Raw genomic sequence first — 18,998 nt, forward strand, 5'->3', positions numbered from 1 at the left:
CTGCCCTTTGGCCTGTCCTTGGCTGCCAGGGTGTTCACGAAATGTATGGTGCCGGTAGCGGCTTACCTCATTGTCTTCGGTCAAGGTACACCTGGCAGCCATTACAGTGTTCTACCCTCTGCTTCAGAGCAGGTTGGTCTTCACCAGTCCCATGACGGGGCAATTCCTGAAAGGTCTAAACGCCTGTACCTGCATGTCCAGGACCTGGTCCCCCCCGTGGGAACTGAATCTTGTGCTTTCAAAGCTCATGGGCCCCTCCTTTGAACCTTTTGCTTTCTGCTCCCTTCTGCTTCTCTCCTGGAACTCAAGCCTGGTGGGTGTCCGAGATCAGGGCGCTCACTTCAGAGCCACCTTATATGGTCTTCTACAAGGAGAAGGTCCAGCTGCATCCACACCTGGCTTTTCTGCCCAAGGTAAATTCCCAGTTCCACACTGGCCAAGACATTTACTTACCGGTCCTCTGTCTAATGCCTCATGCATCAGATGAGGAGTGCAGGTTGCATACTCTGGACCTCAGACGGACACTGGCTTTCTACATTGACAGAACACGGCCATTCCATAAGTTAGTCCAAAGAATCTCATCTTGGATCATGGCCTGCATCCGCTATTTCTACGAGCTGGCAAAAGTGCCCCCACTGGCAATCGTGATAACTCACTCAACTTGGATGCAGGCATCTTCGGCAGACTTCCAAGAAATTTGTCAGGCCGCCACTTTGGTCGTCTGTTCATACGTTTGTGAGCTTTCCCTGCTGATTTTATGCTCCTCGCCAGTCTTTTGGTGATGTCTTGTCTTTGCTCCAGGAAGACAGCTCACCATCCTTCTGTCCTTTTATCCCTTGCAGAGTGTTCTCTCCACTCTTAACTGTCCCCAATGAGGATAATCCATTGTCTTTGGACAACATTTGGACATAGTTCCTATCTAGCTGTGTCTGAATGGAAACCAGTGCAAATGACTGTGATTTAGTGGAGGGCTTGTGATGCAGTCATTTTTTAAAATTAGAAATGGAGTAAGATACCTGTATTATTTGTGTTTCAAACTCATTAGGTTATTTATTATATTGTCTGTTACTTTAATTTTAAAATCTTCCTAATGTAACTGAATTCTCCCCTATTTTTAGTTACTTACACTTAAAGACACTTGGAATTCTTGTACTTTTAGTTTTATGTAATAAAATTAAGTATTTTACTATTTAAAGTTGCAAGTCTCTGACTTCAGTGAAAGCCAAGTGACTGAGTTATTGTTGAAGCTCTGCCTAAGCAAGTGGCTCCTAATTTTTTTTGTGGTAAGTCCCCCCCACAATTGCAGCTCCTGTTTTGCTCCCTGTTTTCTCTTGGCTTTTTTTCCTTCTTGTATTTTCTGAATGTTTAATCCTTCCTCCCCCCCCCCCCCCAATTATTAAATGTGTTGCCCGCTTTTATTTTTTGTTAAAACAAGGAGGCCTTGTGGCACGTTAGAGACTGACACATTTATTTGGTTATAAGCTTTTGTGGGCTATAACCCACTTCATCAGATGCAGGGAGTGAAAAATACAGTAGGCAGGTATAAATATACAGCACAGGAAAAGATGGTAGTTGCCTTAGCAAGTCAGGAGGTTAGTGCTAACAAGGCCAATTCAATCAGGGTAGATGTGGCCCATTCCCAACAGGTGACAAGAAGGGGTGAGTATCAACACAATTACTTTTTGTAGTGTTTTTTGTTGTTATACATGAGCAAATTTTGCAGCCAATTATAGGCAAGTTGTCATAGACAGTTAGGGGTTAATTCCCCTTTTACCTGTAAAGGGTTAAGAAGTTCACATAGCCTAGCTGACACCTGACCAGAGGAACCAATGGGAGGACAAGATGTTTTCAAAGAGGGAGGAGGGAAATCAGTCTTTGGTCTGTTCAGAAAAGTTTGTGCCAGAGTGAAGTAACTAGGAATCAGCCATCTAACATTTCTTAAAAGTAGTAAGTGTTTAGAGAAGGAATGTATTAGATTATGTTTATTTTCTTTTGTGACTTTTTGCATAGAGGGAGAATCAAATTGGGTTTCTTTGTGTAACTAAGGTTTTGCCCAGAGGGACATTCTCTGTGTTTTGAATCTGTTGTCTGTGAGGGTAGCTTGCATGCTAATCTCACAGAGGTATTCCTTTCACTCTTTTTCTTTAATTAAAAGTCTTCTTTTAAGAACCTGATTGATTTTTTCCTTGTTTTAAGATCCAAGGGTTTTTTGGATCTGGGCTCACTAGGAATTGGTGGGAGGTGAATCAGTCTCAATCCTGCCAGGAAAAGGGGGATAAAGACTGGGGAAATATTTGGGGGAAGACAGAGTTTCCAAATGACTCTCCCATAAAAGTTTGTTTAAACTATTTGGTGGTGGCAGCTACTAGATCTAAGCTGATAAATAAGCTTAGGGGTTATCTTATGCAGGTCCCCACATCTGTACTCTAAAGTTCAGAGTGGGGGTGACACCTTGACACAGGTATTTTTCAAGGAACTGCTTGACATGCAAATCTGATACTAAAGTTGCAATGGCATGTGGAGTGATTCCACATCATGCAGTTTTCCTCATTATTTCTCCTCTTTGCACTCATGAATTAGGACGGGACCCCAGGTGTTGGAAACCGTGCCATAACTCACCCTTTGGTGCAGATACGTATTAGAGTGCTTCTCATTAGTATAGCTCAACAATGATCTCTCATATGAGTTGCAATATGTATCCACCAAAAGGGTGAGGTGGTATGTATGTCTATAACACTTGTTTTTTAAACTCTTTATTATTTTGGGAAAAAAGGACTTGGGAGATACTGTAATAATGAAGTATGTTTCATAAATGTCATAAATTAAGGCCAGAAGGAACCATTATGATAATCTAGTCTTCAATAACACAAACCATTGAATTATGCCACTGTTCAATCTTAACACTAGGAGTAAAGTGTAACATAAGAGAAAAGGCTTTTTAAAACATCAAAAGGGCTACACACACATCTTACCTAGAGTTGAACCATTCTTCACATGAGGAACATGGTAGGTACAACATCCCCAAAATGCCCAATTTTTGGAGTCTGGTTTCACCTTAATTCAAAACCTTGTCTTTCCCCCTTGAGGGGAAATCCAGCTGAGACTGGCTACTCAAAACCAGTTTGAGTTCAGCAGAGTGTCAGAAGTGAAATTGCAAAGGAGATGGCTCTGGTATTTTCAAGTGTTTGCTGGGAAGGGTATATCAGGATCCACTCTGTTTTTTTGATGCATTTCCTGATGATCCTGCTATTGAATTAACTCGGTGTGTATATATATACAGTACACATCCTTACAACGGTCAACAAAACAGAATATATCATAAGAATGGCCATACTGGGTCAGACCGAAGGTCCATCTAGCCCAGTATCCTGTCTTCTGACAGTGGCCAATGCCAGGTGCCTCAGAGGAATGAACAGAACAGGTAATCATCAAGTGATCCATTCCCTGTTGCTCATTCCCAGCTTCTGGCAAACAGAGGCCAGGGGCACTATCCCAGCCCATCCTGGCTAATAGCCATTGATGGACCTATCCTCCTTGAATTTATCTAGGTTTTTTTTAACCCTATTCATATTCATAAAGTATTATAGAGGGGCTCCAAATCTGTCACAGCCTCCAGCCAAGATGACCACTTTATGAAAGAAACAGAAATTTTTGTAAATTGTGATAGTTTGCAAACATTTTTAAAAAGTCAGTATTCCATTTCTTTTTTTAAGTTCTCAGCAACCCCATAATGAACTAATTGTACCAAATTTCAAGACTTTATTCTACTGGAAATGTTAATGCTTCACTAAGAGTATTTTTATTAGATTATATAATCCATAGAAAATACTACATTAAAAGAATGTTTAGGTTGTAAAGTGAAGTACTGAAAAGTTTGAAAATGTATATTGTCAATTAATCTTCGCTTTCTGTAACAATATGGTCTTTAATTTCTTGATCACAAATTTTATTCCACAGGAACTCTAATCATATTTATGTGCAGATTAGATGGTGTACAGCGGGTGAGGAAGCTGATAAATATTTAGCTCTAAACTGTCTACAATGAGAACGGCTCAGGGAGAGAGGGTGGTCATAACGAGCCTCCTTCCGCTTGCCAGCCTGCATAAAGGCTGGATATAATTGCAGCCTGCAAGCTCTGAGGAGTGCAGGAACACACATTTTTCAAAAGTGATTACTGATTTTTGGGTGTCCAACTTGAGACATCTTAAAGGCTTTTTAAAATGCTTAGCACCTGCCCTCTGAAAATCAAGCTCCTTTAACGATGTCTCAAACTGAGCAGACAAACTGAGGTACTTCAAACCACTAGTCATTTCTGAAAACTTAGGCTCAAGTCAAAGGTACACCAGAAAATTATAACTATTAAAATAGTTTAAGTATATAAGATGAGGAAAAGGTGCAAGATGAAAAAAAATTGCAAGGTATTTTCTGTGTATATGAAGATGTAGGAAAAACACTGTATGATGCTTTGTTATATTTGAGAAATGGCATATGGTATATAAGGGCACAAGAGAAAACTATCCCACTGCATCAGAAAGATAGAAAGTATGGCAAGACACCACCCTGACTTAACCAGGAAATCTTCAGTGACCTGAAATTCAAAAAAGAGTCCCACAAAAAGTGGAAACTAGGTTAAATGACAAAGGATGAATATAAATAAACACAAGTATGTAGGGACAAAATTAGAATAAACTAGCTAGAGACATAAAGGGCAACAATAGAACATTCTACATTAGAAGTAAGAGGTTGTGACAGACCCAGGCCAGTGGGGTACAGGAGTCTGGTAGATGGCAAATATACTGGTCACTGAATGAGTAGTTTTCTGTTCCCTGAGTGACAAGAGCAGGGGCTGCACTAGAGTAATCAGGAACCTGCTAGAACTAATCAGCCTGTCTGCCTTAATTGGAACACCTGCAGCCAATCAAGGCAGGCTAATCAGGGCACCTGGGTTTAAAAAGGAGCTCACTCCAGTCAGGGAGGGGAGAGCCAGAGGAGAGGAAGTACGTGTGAGGAGCTGGGAGCAAGAGGCGCAAGGAGCTGAGAGTAAGAGGGTGTGCAGCTGGAGGATTGAGGAGTACAAGCATTATCAGACACCAGGAGGAAGGTCCTGTGGTGAGGATAAAGAAGGTGTTTAGAGGAGGCCATGGGGAAGTAGCCCAGGGAGTTGTAGCTGTCATGCAGCTGTTACAGGAGGCACTATAGACAGCTGCAATCCACAGGGCCCTGGGCTGGAACCCGGAGTAGAAGGCGGGCCTGGGTTCCCTCCCAACTCCTGATCAGACACAGGAGAAGTTGACCCAGATTGTGGGGAAGATCACTGAGGTGAGCAAACTCTGCCAATAAGCGCAGGATCCACCAAGGTAGAGGAGGAACTTTGTCACAGAGGATAGGCCCGTTACTCAGTGAGGATGGGAGGGTGTGGAACAATAACAGGTGCTAAATGACTATACCCCCCCCCAAAAAAAGGTGAATGCCAGTGAAAATGAGGTAGGATCAGAGACTAAAATAAGGAGAGAGCACGTTTAAAATTATTTAGACAAGTCAGATGTCTTCAAGTCACCAGGGCCTGATGAAATACATCCTAGAATAATCAAGGAGCTGACTGAGGAGGTATCTGGGCCATTAGCGATTATCTTTGAAAAGTCATGGATTCCAGAGAGATTCCAGAGGACTATAAAAGGGCAAATATAGTGCCAGTCCCTAAAATGGGAAATAAGGACAACCTGGGGAATTACAGATCAGTCAGCTTAACTTCAGTACCTGAAAAATAATGGAGCAAATAAGCAATCAGTTTGCAAACACCTAGAAGATAATATAATTAACAGTGAGCATGGATTAGTCAAGAACAAATCATGTCAAACCAACCGAATAGCTTTCTTTGACAGGGTAACAAGCCTTGTGGATGGGGGGAAGCAGCAGATGCGGTAATCTTGACTTTATTAAGGCTTTTGATATTGCATGACCTTCTCATAAACAAACTAGGGAAATACAACCTAGATGGAGTTACTATAAGGTGAGTGCATAAGTGGTTGGAAAACCATTTCCAGAGAATAGTTCACGGTCAAGCAGGAAGGGCATATTGGATGGGATCTCCCACAGGGATTAGTTCTGGGTCTGGTTCTGTTCAATATCTTCATCAATGGTTTAGTTAATAGCATCAAGAGTAACCCTATAAAGTTTGCGGACAGTACCAAGCTCGGAGGGGTTGCAAATACTTTGGAGGGTAGGAGTAAAATTCAAAATGATCTGGACAAACTGGAGAAATGGTCTGCAGTAAATAGGATGAAATTCAGTAAGGACAAACGCAAAGTACTCCACTTAAGAAAGAACAATCAGTTGCACATGTACAAAATCATAGAATCATAGAACTTAAGATCAGAAGGGACCATTATGATCATCTAGTCTGACCTCCCGCAAGATGCAGGCCACAAAAGCTGACCCACCCACTCCTGAAATAATTCTCTCCCTTGACTCAGCTGTTGAAGTCCCCAAATCCTGATTTAAAGACTTCAAGTAGCAGATAATCCTCCAGCAAGCGACCCCTGCCCCATGCTGCGGAGGAAGGCGAAAAACCTCCAGGGCCACTGCCAATCTACCCTGGAGGAAAATTCCTTCCCGACCCCAAATATGGCGATCAGCTGAACCCCGAGCATGCGGGCAAGACTCTCCAGCCAGACACTCAGGAAAAAGACTTTCAATATCCCAACATTGACCCTCGGTACTAATTACCAGTGGTCGCACGTTATTGACCTATTGACTAAATCACGTTATCCTATCAAACCATTCCCTCCATAAACTTATCAAGCTTAATCTTAAAGCCAGAGAGGTCCTTCGCCCCCACTGTTTCCCTCGGTAGGCTGTTCCAGAATTTCACTCCCCTGATGGTTAGAAACCTTCGTCTAATTTCAAGCCTAAACTTCCCGACTGCCAATTTATATCCATTTGTTCTCATGTCCATATTAGTACTGAGCTGAAATAATTCCTCTCCCTCCCTGGTATTTATCCCTCTGATATATTTAAAGAGAGCAATCATATCTCCTCTCAACCTTCTTTTGGTTAAGGAAAACAAACAGAGCTCCTCAAGTCTCCTTTCATACGACAGGCTTTCCATTCCTCGGATCATTCTAGTGGCCCTTCTTTGTACCTGTTCCAGTTTGAATTCATCCTTCTTAAACATGGGAGACCAAAACTGCACACAGTACTCCAAATGAGGTCTCACCAACGCCTTGTATAACGGGACTAGCACCTCCTTATCTCTACTAGAAATACCTCGCCTACTGCATCCCAAGACCGCATTAGCTTTTTTAACGGCCACATCACATTGCCGACTCATAGTCATCCTGCGATCAACCAGGATTCCGAGGTCCTTCTCCTCTTCCGTTACTTCCAACTGGTGCGTCCCCAGCTTATAACTAAAATTCCTGTTAGTCATCCCTAAATGCATAACCTTACACTTCTCACTATTGAATTTCATCCTATTACTAATACTCCAGTTTCTTCTTCGAGTGATTGCTCCTATCCATTCCATGTAGGTGTGCGCGCCGCGCGTGCACGGCTCTTCGGAACATTTTTAGCCTAGCAACTCCGGCGGGCCGGCTGGCGCCCCCTGGAGTGGCGCCGCCATGGCGGCGTATATATACCCCAGCCGGCCCGTCCGCTCCTCAGTTCCTTCTTTCCGCCCGTGACGGCTAGTAGGAACAGTGGAGTGCTCTCCTGTCCTCCACAGCTTAGCGTTCTCCCTTAGTTACTGTATATAGTTATCATAGTTGTTAAAGTTTCTTAATAGTTCTATAGTTAGTGGTATATTTCATTAGGGAGTTAGAGGGGTTAGCCCTCTTCTTCCGCCCCGGTGCGGGCTTATGCCCGGACCGGCGGGTTTCAAGCCCTGCGCGGCTTGCCAGCGGTCTATGCCGGTCAGTGACCCGCACGACGCCTGCCTCCGCTGTCTCGGAGAGGCTCACCGGTCGGACAAGTGCCCCATTTGCGTCGCTTTTAAGCCTCGCACGAGGAAGGAGCGGGACTCGCGATTGAAGCAACTCCTCATGGAGTCGGCCCTCCAACCTCCGGCACCAGCACCGGCGGCGCCAAAGACTGCCTTGACTAGCGGCGCGCCGACCGCCCCCAGCCGCCCCGGTGCCGAGGAGGCAGCTCGGCACCCGGCACCGAAGACCCGGCACCGCTCCGTCTCCCCGGGAAAGAAGCGCAAAGTGCCGAAGACGGTCTCGGACAAGCAAAAGAGACCGTTAGCCCAGCCGCCTCCGACCGTAACGGTGCAGGCTGAGGCTGTGCACAAACCGTGCACCGTGTCGTCGACTCCGGCGCCGCAAGGCCCGTCGAGTCCGACACCGCACAGCTCCCCGGTGCCCACCGACGAGGAGCTGAGGCTGCCGTCCACGCCCGAAGCATTCGCGACGGCAAGACATTTAATCGAGCTTACCGCTGATGCAAGCGCTCAGCGGCCGGTGCTACCGGTGCGGACTCTCAAGTCCATTGGGAAGCCACTTCCAATGCGACCCCCGTCCCCGGGCGCCCGAGCCGATCGCAGCACCGCCGCCAGGTCGCGGTCCCGTTCTCGCTCACGGCACCGCTCTCCACAGCACCGGGCACGACGATCCACGTCACGACGTTCCCCGTCTCCTCGCCGGTCACAGTCCCGGTACCGCTCCCAGTCGCGGTACCGGTCGCACTCCCGGCGACGTTCCAAGTCCCGATCGCCGAGTCGTCGGCACCGTAACAGGTCCGGCTCCAGGCACCACGACAGGCGTCGAGACTCGCGTAGTCGCTCCAGGCGCCGCCACACGCGGTCCAGATCTGCATCCCGGCACCGTCGGTCGAGCTCCCGGCACCGTCGTTCACGATCCCGACGCCGCCGGTCGAGCTCCCGGGGCCGCCGGTCGAGCTCCGGGGCCGCGGTCGAGCTCCGGCGCCGGTCGAGCTCGGCACGGCGACCGGCACCGTCCGCCCGGCACCGCGGGCCCTTTACTCCGGCACCGGATGCCCGCCCGGCCACCACTTCGGCTCCTCCTGGCCATCAAGAGAGCCCTCCGTCGCCTCCTGGGGCAGCGCAGTTGACTTCCGGGCGGGGTCCTCCGCCAGAACATGGACCACAGCAATGGGGATTCTGGGTCCCTTGGGCCGAACATGAACAGGGGCCCCCCCTCCCGCCGCGTCAACCAGGCTCGGTGCGGTCGGTACCGGTAGCCACTGTAAGCAGGCCACCTCCGTCCCCCACTCCTCAGCTCGCCGATCACGGCACGCACTTGGGGCATGACGCGGTTCCCGCAGACACGGTGCCGGCACCGGAGGAGGTGCTACCGGGTCCGTCCTCATCCTCCTCCCCCGATGAGGCGGTGGCAGGGGCGGCACCGTCGGAGCCCCGCCGATCGACCTCAAGACTCACCAGGACCTTCTTAGAAGGGTAGCTAAGGCCATCAACTTACCCGTGGAAGAAGTCCAGGAGGTCGAGGACCCCATCACGGACGTGGTGGGGGAGGACGCACCCGTCAGGGTAGCGCTCCCCTTCATCCGAACAATACAGAAAAACAATGCCGCTATCTGGCAGTCCTCCTCCGCCCCGCCTACAGCGCTGGAGTCGAGAAAAGTACTCGGTCCCCGAGGCTACGAATACCTGTATGTTCACCCGGCTCCGGACTCTCTAGTTGTCCAATCTGTCAATGACCGGGAGCGACACGGCCAGCCCGCTGCAGCGCCAAAAGCGAAGGAGTCCAAGCGCATGGACCTGTTAGGCCGAAAAATTTACTCAGCGGGCGGCCTCCAACTTCGTATCGCCAACCAAATGGCTTTGCTCTCCAGATATACATTCAACATCTTGGGCTGCCTAGCCAAATTCGCAGAGCTTACCCCGCAGGATTCCCGCCGGGAGTTCTCGGCACTGCTGGAGGAAGGAAAGCTGGCTTCCCGTACCTTAATTAAGGCAGCGGTAGACGCAGCGGACTCGGGGGCCAGGACCATAGCGTCAGGGGTAACCATGAGACGCATTGCATGGCTCCAGTCCTCTACTCTGCCGCCGGAGGTCCAGTACACGCTCCAGGACCTTCCTTTTGAGACGCAGGGTCCATTTTCAGAAAAGACTGATACCCGCATTCAAACCCTGAAAGACGGCAGAGTGGCGATCCGCACATTAGGGATGCATACGCCGGCCACCCAAAGGCGTCCTTTCCGACAGCAACCTTATCGCCCCTTCCAATACAACAGGCCTCGCCCGCCTAACAATCGGCGCTCGGCCCCCTTCCGCCGCAGACCATCGGGCGGACGGGCGGAACCAAAGCCAGGGATCGTCCAAGGCCCCTCAGGGCCCAAAGTCGGCCTTTTGACGGGACGCCCGAGGGCCGCTCACCTCTCTCCGATCAGGATCCACCCCTTCTGTTTTCCGATCGCCTTTCCCACTTCCTTCCGGCGTGGTCATCTGTAACTTCAGACAGCTGGGTCCTCAGCACGGTCCAGTACGGCTACCGCCTACAGTTCATTTCGCCCCCTCCCACCCACCCTCCCTGTCCCTCCTCAGGGACCCTCTCACGAGCAAGTCCTCTTGCAGGAGGTCCAGACTCTGTTGAGCGTGGGTGCCATCGAGGAGGTGCCTCCCAGCAGACGAGGCAGGGGATTCTATTCCAGATACTTCCTCATCCCCAAGGCGAAAGGAGGCCTTCGTCCCATCTTAGACCTCCGCGAGCTCAACAGATACCTGTGCAAGCTCAAGTTTCGGATGGTGACCTTGGGGTCCCTTCTCCCTTCCCCGGAGACTGGTTTGCTGCCCCCGACATGAGAGATGCCTACTTGCATGTGGCAATCCACCCCCCCCCCCACAGACGCGTCCTGCGCTTCCTGGTCAACGGAGCGCATTACCAGTTCGCAGTGCTCCTTCGGCCTCTCCACCGCGCCGAGGGTATTCACCAAGTGCATGGCGGTCGTCGCCGCAGCCCTCCGCCGTCGCCGCATCCACGTCTACCCATATCTCGACGACTGGCTGATTCGGGGCCGCTCCCAAGCACTGGTGGCGAATCAAGTAACCGAGATTCTACATCTGTTCCGGTCTCTCGGCCTCCTTGTCAACACCGAGAAGTCCTCCTAGTTCCAGCACAAAGAGTGGAGTTCATAGGAGCGGTCCTAGACTCCAATCTGGCCAGAGCGTGCCTACCTCGCACTCGGCACGAGACGTTGGCCTCCCTCATTCGGGCACTGCAGGCTTTTCCGACAACAACGGTGCGATCCTGCCTCCGCCTCCTCGGTCACATGGCAGCGTCCACATTCGTGACTGCGCACGCCAGACTCCGACTTCGCCCGTTCCAAATGTGGCTGGCGTCGGTGTACCGCCCTCATCGCGACCCCCTAGACATGGTAGTGACGGTGGTAGAGCCCGCTCTCCAGAGTCTCACTTGGTGGCTGGACTCAGAAACGGTCTGCGAGGGAGTTCCGTTCCGCCCGCCTCGCCCATCAATCACCCTGACGACGGACGCCTCGGCGCTCGGCTGGGGGGCTCACGTAGGAGACCAACACACCCAGGGTCTCTGGTCACCCCAGGAGCTCTCCCTCCATATCAACGTCCGAGAGCTGAGAGCAATCCGCTTAGCTTGTCTCGCCTTTCGGGCTCACCTGCAGAACCGCTGTGTAGCGGTCTACACGGACAACACCACAGCCATGTTTTATGTCAACAGGCAGGGCGGAGCGCGGTCCTCTCCTCTTTGCAACGAGGCGTTGCTCCTCTGGGATTTCTGTGTAGCCCATTCGATTCGCCTCGAAGCGTTTTTTCTGCCGGGAGCGCAGAACACGTTGGCCGACCGCCTCAGCAGGTCCTTCGCCTCTCACGAGTGGTCCCTTCGCCCAGATGTGGCTTATTCCATCTTCCAGAGGTGGGGCTTTCCCCAGATAGACCTCTTTGCTTCCCGGACCAACCGCAAATGCCACAGGTTCTGCTCCTTCCAAGGCCAAGCTCCAGGATCCCTCTCAGATGCGTTTCTCCGGTCATGGACGGAGCCTCTTCTCTACGCGTTTCCTCCGTTTCCGCTCGTCCACCGAGTGTTGCTCAAGATCCGGAGAGACAGAGCCCGCATCATACTCGTCGCTCCGGCCTGGCCGAGACAGCATTGGTATACCCTGCTGCTCGAGTTGTCGGCTCGGGAACCCATTCCTCCCGCTGTGGCCGGACCTCATAACCCAGGACCTCGGCAGGCTTCGTCACCCGAACCTGCAATCGCTGCATCTCACAGCTTGGTTCCTGAGTGGTTGACCGACGCAGAGAGACATTGCTCCGCAGCGGTGCAGCAAGTGCTGCTCGAAAGCAGAAAACCTTCAACGCGAACTACTTACCTCGCCAAGTGGAAGCGCTTTGCTCTCTGGTGCGACCAGGGAGATATCAACCCTTTCTCGGCCCCCATTCAGACTGTCCTCGACTACCTTTGGTACCTCAAAGGTCAAGGTCTTGCCATCTCGTCCCTCAGAGTGCACCTCGCAGCGCTGTCAGCATTTCGACCAGCTATAGGAGGTCGCTCGATCTTCTCCAACCCGATGGTGTCACGATTCCTTAAGGGGTTAGACCGTCTATACCCGCAGGTGCGGCCTCCTGCTCCGACATGGGATCTTAACCTGGTCCTCGCCCAGCTCATGGGCCCACCCTTCGAGCCCCTTGCTACCTGCTCTCCTCCATCTTACCTGTAAGACGGCCTTCCTCGTGGCGATCACGTCCGCCAGACGGGTCTCAGAGCTCCGCGCCCTGACGGCGGGCCCCCCATATACCGTTTTTCACAAGGACAAGGTGCAGCTTCGCCCACACCCGGCCTTCCTCCCCAAGGTGGTTTCGCCCTTCCATCTCAACCAGGAGATCTTCCTCCCGGTCTTCTTCCCAAAGCCGCATGCCTCACCTCGGGAACAGCAGCTACATACCCTCGACGTCCGCCGAGCGCTCGCGTTCTACATCGACCGCACGAAGCCCTTTCGGCGTTCGTCCCAGCTCTTTGTGGCGATAGCTGACCGCATGAAAGGCGAGCCAGTCTCCTCACAGCGGATTTCCTCCTGGGTGACGTCCTGCATCAGAACGTGTTACGAGCTTGCTCGCGTTCCCCCGTGCCGACTCACTGCCCACTCCACGAGGGCACATGCCTCATCGGCCGCTTTCCTGGCTCATGTCCCCATCCAGGACATCTGTAGAGCGGCCACCTGGTCTTCAGTCCATACCTTCGCTTCCCACTACGCGTTGGTGCAGCAGTCTAGAGACGACGCAGCCTTCGGCTCTGCGGTATTACACTCCGCCACGTCTCATTCCGACCCCACCGCCTAGGTAAGGCTTGGGAATCACCTACATGGAATGGATAGGAGCAATCACTCGAAGAAGAAAAGACGGTTACTCACCTGTAGTAACTGGTGTTCTTCGAGATGTGTTGCTCCTATCCATTCCAAACCCGCCCTCCTTCCCCACTGTCGGAATAGCCGGCAAGAAGGAACTGAGGAGCGGACGGGCCGGCTGGGGTATATATACGCCGCCATGGCGGCGCCACTCCAGGGGGCGCCAGCCGGCCCGCCGGAGTTGCTAGGCTAAAAATGTTCCGAAGAGCCGTGCACGCGCGGCGCGCACACCTACATGGAATGGATAGGAGCAACACATCTCGAAGAACACCAGTTACTACAGGTGAGTAACCGTCTTTTACAAGGTCATCCAAATCTCCCTGGAGGATATCCCGATCCTTCTCCGAATTGGCAATACCTCCCAACTTCGTGTCATCCGCAAACTTTATCAGCCCACTCCTACTTTTGGTTCCGAGGTCAGTGATAAATAGATTGAATAAGATCGGACCCAAAACTGAACCTTGAGGAACTCCACTGGTAACCTCCCTCCAACCCGACAGATCACCTTTCAATACGACCCGCTGCAGTCTCCCCTTTAACCAGTTCCTTATCCACCTCTGGATTTTCATTTCGATCCCCATCTTTTCCAATGTAACCAGTAATTCTTCATGCGGTACCGTATCAAACGCCTTACTGAAATCAAGATATATTAGATCCACCGCATTTCCCTTGTCTAAAAAATCTGTTACTTTCTCAAAGAAGGAGATCAGGTTGGTTTGGCATGATCTACCTTTCGTAAAACCATGTTGTAATTTGTCCCAATTGCCATTGACCTCAAGGTCCGTAACTACTCTCTCCTTTAATATTTTTTCCATGACTTTACATACTACAGATGTTAAACTAACAGGCCTGTGGTTACCCGGGTCACTTTTTTTCCCCTTCTTGAAAATAGGAACTATATTAGCTAATCTCCAGTCAAACGGTACAACCCCCGAGTTTAGAGATTCGTTAAAAATTATCGCTAACGGGCTTGCAATTTCACTCGCCAATTCCTTTAATATTCTAGGATGAAGATTATCCGGGCCGCCGGATTTACTACCGTTAAGCTGTTCAAGTTTGGCTTCTACCTCGGATACTGTAATTTCCAACCCCGCACCTTCATTCCCATCAGTCACTCTGCCACTATTCCTAAGCCCTTCATTAGCCTCATTAAAGACCGAGGCAAAATATTTGTTTAGATATTGTGCCATGCCTAGCTTATCCTTAATCTCCACTCCGTTTACAGTTTTAAGCGGTCCCACTTCTTCTTTCTTGGTTTTCTTCCTATTTATATGGCTAAAAAACCTTTTAGTATTGGTTTTAATTCCCTTCGCAAGGTCCATCTCTACCCGGCTTTTGGCCTTTCTCACTGCATCCCTACACCCTCTAACCTCAATAAGGTAGGTTTCTTTGCTGATCCCTCCCATCTTCCACTCCTTGTACGCTTTCTGTTTTTTCTTAATCACCCCTCTGAGATGCCTGCTCATCCAGCTCGGTCTAAAACTGCTACCTAAGGACCGTTTTCCCTTTCTCGGGATACAGGCCTCTGACAGCTCCTGCAACTTCAACCTGAAATAATCCCAGGCGTTTTCCGCCTTTAGATCCCTAAATATGTTAGTCCAATCCACTTCCCTAACTAGTTGCCTTAATTTAGTAAAGTTAGCCCTTTTGAAATTGTAAACCTTAGTCTCAGATGCAATTTTGTTTATCCTTCCATTTATTTTGAACCGAATTATCTCATGATCACTCGAGCCAAGGTTGTCCCCTACAACCATTTCCTCAACAAGGTCCTCACTACTCACCAAAACCAAATCTAAAATGGCATCCCCCTCGTCGGTTCAGCTACTACTGAAAAATGAATGCCTAGGATAGAGTACTGCGGAAAGGGATCTGTGGGTCAGTGGATCACAAGCTAAATATGAGTCAAGAGTAACACCGTTGCAAAAACGAATATCATTCTGGGATGTATTAGCAGGAGTGTTGTAAGCAAGACACAAGAAGTAATTCTTCTGCTTTACTCTGTGCTGATTAGGCCTCAACTGAAATATTGTGTTCAGTTCTGGGCACCACATTTCAGGACAGATTTGGACAAATTGGAGACAATCCAGAGAAGAGCAACAAAAATGATGTAAGATCTAGAAAACATGACCTTGATTGAAAAAATTGGGTTTTAGTCTGAAGAAGAGAAGACTTGATGGGGGACATAACAGTTTTCACCTACATAAAAGATTGTTACAAGGAGGAGGGAGGTAAATGGTTCTTGTTAACCTCTGAGGATAGGACAAGAAGCAATGGGCTTAAGTTGCAGCAAGGGCTGTTTAGGTTATACATTAGGAAATACTTCCCAACTGTCAGGGTAGTTAAGCACTGTAATAACTTGCCTAGGGTGGTTGTGGAATCTCCATCACTGGAAATTTTTAGAGCGGGTTAGACAAACACCTGTCAGGGATGGTCTAGATAATACTTAGTCCTGCCATGAGTGCAGGGGACTGCACTAGATAATCTCTCAAAGTCCCTTCCAGTCCTACGATTATATGATTCTACGTTCATGTAACTAAAGAAAATAAGGTTGCACTTGCAATTTAAATTTCTCATGTATTTGCCTTCTGCCTGTCCAGGGAATTGTTGGGTATCTGCTTCTGCTTACCACTGGAGGCAGGAATATTAAAATTTGTGTATAGCAATTGCTGCTTGCTTATTAGTCACATGGATTCCTGTACTTCATAAAAACGTTGGTTAGATTCCTCTTGTGAGCTCTAATGTTGAGCAAATTTCATAAGGTTTAGAAGTTAATTTCCAATCATTGGCAATCCATTGTAAGTGTGAAAGACTATAGACCAGCCACTCCCATAGGTACTGATGGATCAGAGTTTTAGCACCCATTTGCTCCCACTATGTACACTCTGGGTTCAGTCTACCAATGCATTTCTCCCTCTTGACCCATCACAAGCTGGACTCCAGATCTTAGAGTTTCCCCCTCCCTTCCTCTTTCTCTTGCATCTGTGAGTTGTAGCCATCACATGTCCCTCTGAAGAGGTTGCATTGGGTGCTGAGAGTGTCTGCTGACACCAGACCTTGGCCACCAGAAGCCTTAGTCCCTCAGGAGAGAAAATCTAGAAGACCATGGAAAAAAGTTAGGGTCTGTTGTCATGCAACGGAAGTAGACCAAAGGATACTCTCCAGGCATGTTTGAGTTACTTGGGGTAAGCCCCCTCCTACCAGCCAAAATTATTCCCCTTGCCCTAATCAACATAGCTCCATTGGTCATAGCCAGGGGCGGCAAGCCGCGGGGGACGCTCTGCCGGCACTGCGAGGGCGGCAGGCAGGCTGCCTCTGCGATTTGCCTGCGGAGGGTCCGCTGGTCCTGTGGCTTCGGTGGACCTCCCGCAGGCAAACCGCCGGAGGCAGCCTTCCTGGCGTGCTTGGGGCAGCAAAATCCCTAGAGCCGCCCCTGGTCATAGCAGACCCATTACTAGCTATTCATAATGTATATCCTGATGAGACCCCTCCAGAAAGGGTTCTCATTCATCATGTGACTCTGTCTACCTGAATTCGATGAATTTATCTGGATATGGCCTCACTGCAAAATCAGTATATGCTAACCTAATTTTGCTTCTTATTTGATGGCCTCATTAAATATCTGAACCTTGGCATCTTATCGGTCCTTATACTGACTGCCTTTGCGGGAGGCCCTCCATTCATCCAAAATAAGAGTTTAGTTTCTCACCCTCACATGTTCAGATCCATCAAAGCAGTGGTAAAACTTACTCTTCCAGTTAAAGTACGTGTTATTAGTTATTAGCTTAACGTGGAACTGGCATGGTTAAGGAAATAATCTTTTAAATCAATGGTGGGTACTTTATTGTTCTTGTCACTTAAAGATGCATTCTTTGGGGTCATAATTTGGGCAAGGAAGATCCAGTGAATTGCTTCCCTTATCCTTTAAGAAAGCCTTGACTTCTTTCCTGACAATGTAGTTCTTTGGAGAACACTTGCATTGCTTCCTAAAGCAGTGTTACCTTATCATCTAAAGCAAGAGATTACACTGTCTTCATTCTGCTCTAATCCTCCTAAGGAAGTAAGATGGCATTACCTAAATCTGTTGAGCTATAAAATTCTACTTAGGCAGAAAAAGTATTTCCAAAAAACGAGTGTTTCTTTAATCACCTATGCTGGCATGAATTGAGGTCTCAAAGCTTCAAAAGCAATTATTGCCTACTATGTCTGAGAAGCAATTATTAATTCTTATAAGAGAGAAAACATTTCTTCTTAGTATAAAAGCTCTCTCTACAAGACCTATTTTTAACTTTTTGGGGAGTGAGAAAGGAGGGAGAAATACAGTTTTCATGAGGAAATCTGCAAAGCAGCTATATTGAGTTCCTCCACTCTTGCATCCATTTTGTAATGTTTTGTCAATCATAAACAGCAGATGTTGCCTTCTCATAGGCTGCCATCATCACTTTCACAAGCATTCTTGTCAGTTTCACCTATGAGTAAGGAGCCTTCATCAATTTTACTTCAGCTCTGGGATGCCTGGTCAATTTCACAGTCTCTGGTTTTCATGTGTCAAATTTCACCTTAGGACACCACTCTCCTCAGTTTCTGGGTATGTCTACACAGCAAAGAAAAACCCATGGCTGGCCCATGCCAGCTGACTTGGGCTTACAGGGGATCGGGCTGTGGGGTTGTTTCATTGCTGTGTAGAGATCTGGGCTGGGGCTGGAGCTCAGGCTCTGGGACCCTGTAGGTCAGTGGTACTTTTTCCTTGTATCATATTTCAGGAAGCTTTTATGTGAATTTTATTTCCTTATTTTTGTTCACCTTTTATATTATCCTTAGTGTTCTTTTCTTTGTATCTCCTTGGACTTGTATCTGAAGAGTCAAAGTAAACATTCTGTAGCAGGTCTCCATAGAATGTATCTTTCGTTTTTTGTACGAGCATTTTCTCCATTGGCTATTCACTTTTTAAATTTTCCCTTTGATATATTTGTATAGGGTTTAATGCTGTACACAGCCAAGGTAATAAAGGGGTGTGTGTGTGTGTGTGTGTGTGTGTGTGTGTGTGTGTGTGTGTGTAAGTAAACGATAGATTTGTGTGTATCAAAAGAGATTATATTTACTGTATCGGGTTTCTTTACTCAAGGGCCTTGGGAGTTTCAGTAACAGACTACACATTTGAAGACTGCCAGCTAGCTTTGGCTGAAGGACAACTTCGTCTGCCTTCAAACACCTGCCTTTTAGAATTTGCAAAGCTTGTGAGAAGCCTTGGGTGAGCATATAAAATGATTTTTATTTACTAACATTTATACAAACCAACTGTCTTAGTTACCTTTATGACTAGAAAATGGAATTTTATATTACAAACAGGAAGTACTAATGTATATTTCAAGAAGTACCTCACTAGAGGTCCCTTCCTTGCACCCTCCAAGGTTGGAGAGGTTTCGTCTGGACCAGTAGGTGAAATAAAATCTTTGGCTCCTTTAAGGACAGAAGATTGCAGTGTTAGTCTTTTGGCTCCTGAGCCATCAGCTGTCAGTTTATAAACCCTTCCCCCTGTCTGAGGTGTCATTCTGCACCCTGAACAAAGCTCTTCCTCTTGGGATGAGAGCAGGATATCCAGGTTTTGGGCATCATCCTAGTTATCTTTTGGGAAGCTGGGAAGGAAT

At 48.5% G+C, this 18,998-nt stretch overlaps 1 protein-coding gene across 2 annotated transcripts in view; it reads left to right on the top strand.

Moving 5' to 3' along the window:
- LPCAT1 (lysophosphatidylcholine acyltransferase 1) overlaps positions 1 to 18,998 on the top strand; it is a 189,390-nt gene that overhangs the window by 100,540 nt on the left and 69,852 nt on the right. For both annotated transcript variants that reach the window (XM_039525204.1, XM_039525205.1), the window contains exon 10: positions 18,476 to 18,601. In XM_039525204.1, the coding sequence (XP_039381138.1) occupies positions 18,476 to 18,601 (126 nt within the window). The remainder of the gene's footprint in view (positions 1 to 18,475; positions 18,602 to 18,998) is intronic.

This window comes from Mauremys reevesii, linkage group 2 (genome assembly GCF_016161935.1).
Source record: "Mauremys reevesii isolate NIE-2019 linkage group 2, ASM1616193v1, whole genome shotgun sequence".
Classification (NCBI taxonomy): domain Eukaryota; kingdom Metazoa; phylum Chordata; order Testudines; family Geoemydidae; genus Mauremys; species Mauremys reevesii.